This window comes from Falco rusticolus, chromosome 5 (genome assembly GCF_015220075.1).
Source record: "Falco rusticolus isolate bFalRus1 chromosome 5, bFalRus1.pri, whole genome shotgun sequence".
Classification (NCBI taxonomy): domain Eukaryota; kingdom Metazoa; phylum Chordata; class Aves; order Falconiformes; family Falconidae; genus Falco; species Falco rusticolus.
The window spans coordinates 63956557-63963681 of NC_051191.1; the positions used below are offsets into that span (position 1 = coordinate 63956557).

The 7125-nt window shown below is 44.8% G+C and overlaps 1 protein-coding gene across 4 annotated transcripts; it reads right to left on the reverse strand.

The window, feature by feature from the left end:
* Positions 1-264: 264 nt before the first annotated feature.
* On the reverse strand, positions 265-6184 carry MRPS33 (mitochondrial ribosomal protein S33). 4 transcript variants are annotated; one of them, XM_037389740.1, is made up of 3 exons: positions 6070-6184; positions 3332-3587; positions 265-1600 (listed from the first exon to the last, which is right to left on the reverse strand). In XM_037389740.1, exons 2-3 carry the CDS (start codon positions 3544-3546, stop codon positions 1495-1497), a joined length of 321 nt encoding a protein of 106 aa, XP_037245637.1. In that variant the 5' UTR covers positions 3547-3587; positions 6070-6184; the 3' UTR covers positions 265-1494. The 4 variants fall into 4 exon arrangements, with proteins under 4 accessions (XP_037245637.1, XP_037245639.1, XP_037245640.1 ...); XM_037389742.1 differs by having other exon boundaries at positions 3332-3592; positions 6106-6124; XM_037389743.1 differs by having other exon boundaries at positions 3332-3592; positions 6101-6118.
* Positions 6185-7125: the final 941 nt, after the last annotated feature.

A 7125-nucleotide genomic window follows, 5' to 3' on the forward strand; every position in this document is an offset into this window, starting at 1 on the left:
CAACACAAAGGACACTAAAATGCCTTAGGCACGTTAGAGTTGAGCATAAGTTTTAAGTTACTAAAATGACTTTGCATTAGAGTAAGAAAGAAACGTAACACTACACTACAGAGCAGATACATATTTTCCTAACTTCTATAGCATTTTGTTGACTGTGGTAATAACTCAGGTGCTTCTCCCACAACACTGCAGATCTAAAATGTCCTTCTCTTCAAGCTTAGAAAAGCCGGTAACAGTAAGGATACTGAACAAGAACTACACAGCTCACCAGAAACAACTTTTAATACAATCAGCACCTTGGTGAAGTACAGTTGTTGAGCTGTTACTGATTTATGTAGATCCACTGACGTCAATGATCAGACAGACCCCTTCAAATACACTTCAATTTGAACAAGTTTGGTTTAGAGATGTCAGTTAGTACTGCTCCCTGTTTCAGAATGCCTCTGTACACAAAAATCAAGCATGCCCCAAGCTAACTGGGCAAGTAGCTCCTGCTCCAGTCACTCTACATTTTTAATAGCTCTTCTTTACTACATCAAGGCAGTTCCTCTAAGCTTACATGGTCTGGAAAGTAAAAGACGCTGTTTCAGGGCACACACAGGCAAGATGCACACATGGCCAAGCAGCACAGCACAGCGGCATTCTGTACTTTCTATTCCCTGACAGGACTGATGGGTAAGAATGGTAGATGTTTGCAATCACTAATATTAGCAATACTGAAGAAGCCTAGTGATAAAAACCACACACTGCATACCAGTAAAACTGTTCGTCAAACTATGAAGTATTTCTTACATGTCCTCCAGACAATCAAAATAAATTCACAATCCTTTTATGACAGTACATTTAAATACTGTATTTTAATTAGTAGGGGGTCTCAACCTGGAAAACAATTTGAGCCTTCATATTTCAGCCTCTTCTGTTGCAGTATCTAAATATTCAGGGTACAATGAGACTGTTGTGGGGACACAATGGACCGTGAAGTATTGTCCAGTGCAAAATGCAGAACAATGGGTTCTAACTTTAAAAAAACCCAACACTAAAGCTACCTGAAGTTAAACTCACTACAATACACAGGATGACAAGCAGCAGTAGAAGCAGGAAACCTTTTTTCCGTGGCCACAAGCAAAACAGCATTGATATTAATCCAGGAAAGTAAAACAGACAATGAAGAGCAAACAATTTTCCAGATCCAGAAGAACTGAAACAGCTACAGGTGTTTGCAAAAAAAACCAATGAGCACTTTTTTTTCTTTTACTATTGTTTTTACTGCTTGGATAAGAGAGGGCTCTGACAAACATGCTACGACAAAAATTCCAAGACAATAAGGCCAAACACCCGAGTGCGCTCCCAAGGTGGACTCCAGTATTCACAGTGTGTTTCTTGTGCTCCACATGCAGCTCATGTGCCAAGTCCTCTCTAGCTGGGAACAGAAACCCTGGGTTACAGCTGTTCCCCAGCTTTTCCAGAGTAGTTCATTCTACTGTCCAAGTAGTACTATTTCTTCTTGAGAGCTCTCTTTCCTTCTCCCTTCTTCGGTTTTTCCTTCCCACGGAGCTTTTTCAATCGCCTCATCTCCTCCTTAAAGTCTTGATGCTCATCCCTAGATGGGGGAAGAGGGAAAAGAAAAAAGGAAAAGAAAAAAGTTTACTCTGTTTCTTGGATGTGAAAGGTTCTTTGAACTGTATGATAATGAAAAAAAACCCTCAAAACTTTTTTTTAACAGGGAAGTCCATATTGAAACTCACTGCAGTGTACTCAGTATTACTGCTAACAGTAATTTTTGATTGAATAACATGAAAGATTTCCTCTGGTACTTCCAGAACTAACGAAGGTTGCCCTTTTCAACAACAAATCCTATGTGCATATATATATTAATATATTATTTCCATTTCATTTATTGATCCACTGTGCTTAAATGAGCACTAAAATATAAAAATCAGCAAGAATGAGAATTTCCCCCTTCTCATCTGGCTCAGCAGTCCAGCTGAAGCACATTGTGCTTCAGTGCTAGAAACTAAGTTCAGGTCATTAGCTTCTAAGAAAACAGGGGCATGCTCAGCAGTAATTACAGTACATGACACTGCTCTCAGGTGACTTCAAGAATGAGTTATGAAGAAAGTATCAGCTACTGGTAAAATCTTAATAGGAGAATAAAACAGAAAGGAGGATAAAGGGGCTGGCAGATGTAATGAGCCCTCAATGTTCTAGTAAATCCTGTTTAATCTCTGTCCCTGTATTTTTCAGTGCAAAGGTGTTTTTCATAAGTCACAACTGCATCCTAAGTGACCTAAGATTGCTGCACTGCCATTTTTAAACACAACTTACCTAAAAATTTTAAACCCAAAAAGCTTGCAAGTTATTATCAGGCCTTATTATCCATGACTCTTCATTACCGATTTCTGACCAACAAACCTGATCCTCTACAAGCTCTCTGTACACAAAGCAGCTTAAGAAGGAACTTGAGATTAGGAGGGGAAGGAGAAGAGTAAAGAACATTATCATGCCATTGAGGCTTTCTGTGTCAACTGCTATCCTAGAAAGTGTTTGCACACCCACCTAAATGAAGAACATCCTGTGTGCAAACCTTGATGGCTAGTATTGTGACACTAGCAATAGAAATTATTCTGCTTTACTTTATAGGGTTAGCAGCCTTGCTTTTAAGGGATTTCTTTAGTGGTACCTGACTAGAGTGCATTTGACTCCTGTTGATGTTCTTTAGCAGTGCAACTTTTCCTACTCAAGACTTGGGGAAATTCATTTAGAAACTAGACAACCGGTTTGGATGAAGCTGGAATTAACAAGATTATTTAAACCACAGTTGAGTTTATTTTAAAGGACAGAAAGCCCCTTCAGAATAACACAGACTTTGCTTCTCTTCTAAGTTTCACTTATGAGCTGTTGAAACATTGAGGAATACATGGTAAGACTTTGTGCATTTTTTGTGTTAAGGTAACGTCACCTCTTTGTAGCACATTTGTTTGCCATATTCAGAACTACAGATACATCTCCTGTCTGTAAGGAAGCTCTCTTCCCTTCCTCACAAACCAAAGCAAGTACTGTTTCTTGTATAACTGGTTGCCCATAACTACACCTTAAGTCTTTCTCACAAAAGGTTCTAATTATGGTAAAAGTTACTTAGGCAGCAGTCACTTATTTTACTCCCCTTGTCCTCACTGCAACAACCCAGTGCCTATTTTCATATGCACCATATTCTGAACTAAACATTTTTCTACGCTCCTCTTTTCCTGGAGGAAAAAAACTTAACAAAAAACTCACACTCATTCCTTTCCCATCTCCAGTCCTGCTCCCACCCTATAAAGGCAGAGATTACCTGTAGAGACCAAAGTAACGGAGTTTCTTCATGAGGGCATAGTAGGTGTTGTGAGGAGGGTACCAGCTGTAGACCTCCTTCCGCTTGGCCAAAGGCTGCTCACTGAATAACTTCACTACTTTCATAGATTTTGAGTCAGTTGGCCTGACAACTTCTCCAAATATCTGAGAACTCAGCCGGGCCATTCGAAGGGCGTAATTAGAAACATTGGACATTTCCAAAGGAATAGTGGGCACACATAGACAGACACACCTTCCTGCAAAAGGAAACACAAAAGAGCCACAACTAGTATCATTTGAGTATTGCAAGCTCTCCCAGAATTAAGGCAAACAAAACAACTCATTGTACACTGATCACATGTTTGAAGTCATGCGTTCGTTGCATGAAATCAGTCTAATTCTTAGTACATAATCCTCCATCTAAAGAATATCCACACTAACTCAGGTACAATTACCAGCCTAACTAGGACACTACAGACAGCAATACAGACTATAAAGGTACCTACACTGAACCACAATTTACCATGGCTAGTTTATTAGCAGATCCCATCCAGATTGCTCAAGGCTACTTTAAACTCCAGTCACAGGAACAATTACAGTGTGAACTCGGTAAACAATGGTGGCCACTGCAATCCCTCTGACTTCCACACAAGCACTAAGTAAGACACCACTTAAACTGAGGAAGCAACCTGGAAGGTTCTCTCACAAAATTTCTCACCCCATTTAAAATATTGTATGAACACTGTTATAGTCCATCCAGCAAAAATTGCCTATTAATTAAAAAAAATTGTTTTTCCTCAATGTGAAGCACACAGATCTTTCCTATCTCAACTCCCTTCCCTTGATCTTTTCCATCAGCTTTTTCTCCATTTTCTTTCCAGGCTTTCTTAGTATCTATTCTTTTCAAGAGAGAAAAGAAATCATTTGTCCATGCTAGATTCTTTTTTTCCACGAAAATCCCACATCAGGAACTTCCTATTCTCTTTCAGCTGTCTCCCACCAAAAGATACCTCTGCAAAAACTTTGAGGACAAAACTTATTTTTAGACCACCAGAGACAACATCTACACGCTTGGAAAGGAGGATGTAGAAGGGTCCTACCCCTTCCCATTTTTTCTCTTCTTTGCATGTTTACCTACTCTTGCTTTGCAGGATGGGATGTAACAGACAAGAATAAGAGTCCCATAATCCTGTATTTGAAGCTGTATGCTGTCAGTACTGTGCCTTTTTGAGTAAGTGATGACATAAGTCTCCAGAGAAATTAAGCAGGGTTCATTCAGGTGTGACACACTTTTGTTAGTTTTAAATTCTTGTTTTAATTCAGCTGATTCCAGAAAATGAGTATAAAAAACAAAAGAGCACAGAGCAGGGACAAGAGTAATCAGCACAACAGGGCTAAGTCCATTTTAGTACCGTAACAGGGAGCCTATTGTTTAAGAACACAAGTCTTGAAGTATTCTTAAACTCACTTACATACATCTGCCCACAGGAGAACCTGTTGTACAACAGTCTGCTTTGATTTACTCTTGTTAGCAAAGCAGTAAAAAGGAAGCAGGAGAAAAAAAAATCAAGCATGAAAACAATATAAGTAGCCTGAATCAAAGAGGAAACGGAAAGAGTAACAGAAGGAAAGGCAAAGTGTCAGAGACCTCAAGTTAAGGCAGCAGGCCTAGTGTGAGAAGGCAGCACTTCAATTTGAGCATCTATTACATGGGGAAATGACCACTAAGTCTTGCTAAATCATCCATTCCAGAACAGCCAGTCCTAATTCCTACATTCAGAGATAAAGCAAATTGTCCCCAAAACTCTCCATTGCATCATCACTCTGAAAATATCACTAGACTCAAACACAAAGCTTGCTTAACCTCTTCCAGCTGCAGCCTTAAAAAGAAAATACCTTTAGCTCCTAAACAATGCAAGCCAGTGGTCCGAAGGCCCTCTTTTGAATCGTTACAGAAATCGAAACAGCCCAAGCCAGGGCTAGGGACCCCCATTAACCCTCGCCAGCCTAAGAACAGCAAAGGCTACAAACTCCCAAGTGCCAGAGCTATCCAAACCCTACTTTATGGCAGCTTCTGATTCTGTGAGATGCTACCAGAACAGTTTTGTTCCTCTCACTCAAAGCAATGATAACTTCATCGTCAGCTACTGGTAATTAATATATCCAAACCAAAAGTAAAACCACCACCGCTGTGCTGCTTCTTCACCTGCCCCCATCGCCACCCAAAGCCCTGCTTTCCCACCCCAGGCCGGGCGTTTTCCCCAGCCTGCTAGCTTGCCTCACACCGCTCCCTGTGCGCTTAGCACAGGCCAGAACCTTCCGTTCCCGTAATTACTTGTAATTTTACCATGGCCGCAGGGGGAAGAGGAGGCTGCCCCGGGCCGGGTCCGGCCAGAGGGGCGCCCGCGGCCCAGCGCAGCCCTCGGCGGGCCCTGCCGCCTCCAGCTCCGCGGCCCCGCTCCCCCGGGGGCAGGGGGGAGGCCCCCGCGGGCTGCAGCCGCACCGCGGGGCAACCCTCGCCCGCGGCTCCCCGGCGGCAGCGGCCCGCGCTACCGCCCGCCAGCCCCACCGGCGGTCAGGGCCTCGGGAGGCGGCGCAGCAAGGCCGAACGCCCCGGGGCGAGGGCCCTGAGCTCACCTCCCCCCTTTCTGCCCACCCCGCCAGGGCGGCGAGAGCGGACAGCCCTTGCCCCGGCAGCCGCTCACCCCCCGACCCGGCCCGGCCCGGCCCCGCGCTAACCCGCGGCCGGAGCTCGCGGCGCGGCACGGCACGGCACGGCACGGCACGGCTGGAGGACGGCGGCGGCAGCGGCGCGGCGCACGCGCGGTGGAGCCCCCGCCGAAGCGTCGCAGCGGGTGACGTCCGGCTCCGTGAGGCGCGGGGCGGGGCAGCCGTGGTGGCCGCCCGCTCCCCCCCGGCCCAGCTGCCCCGGGCGGTGCTGGCTCCCATTTCCCTGCACTGAGCGGGTGTTTGCCGGGGTGCTGGTGGCCGGTGCAGGTCCCCTCCGCGCCCCGTGGTCAGTCACCCTCACGGCCCCGAACGTGGGCCGGGGGGGCCCGGCGGGCAGCGGGAAGCCCGTGAGGCTGGGCCGCAGCCTGCTGCCAGCCCCTGCCGAGCCACCTCACGGGAGCTTTCCCGGTGCTCGCGTTATGCTAATTTTTAATCAGTGCTAGGAGGTGCTAAATCAGACTCTGCAAACGTCTGAGTAAATGACGGTTATGTGATTACAGTTACAAGCCGAACGTGTAATGCTATCAAAGAGTGAGGTGGGGTTTGGCAGGCTGGATCCGTTTTCCAGAAGAGCATATACTGATGGGCATTAAATATGTTGTTAGTGATTCTTGACGGATTTTCTGTCACCTTTTCCATACTTACCTCAGGGGGATCAGCCTCATGGCCTAGGCACCCTGGTCACCTCACTTGCTCTTTTTTAACATTGGCATGATCTTCTGTAATTCCCTTTATATTCCAAGATTTATTAAAAATTAGCATTCCTGCAATCTCTTTCGCCTGTTTTTCAAAGATAGTTACACAAAAGTTCTCTAGGTAGCCTGATTTTAAAATTTTCTAGTAGATGTTGTTTACCATCTTCATTACTCACCAATGGACTGAAAAGTGCAGCTTGGTTGGGGTTTTTTTTTGGTAAATAATAAAGTGCCTCTTCCTTAATCTTGCTAAAAGTGCAGTAGAAGTTTTTACCATTTCTGCCACTTCTGTGCTATTTTACCATCTATCTAGTCATACACCTCGGTGTTGCTGCACTACACATTTTACTGTCTGCAGTCACATCACTCA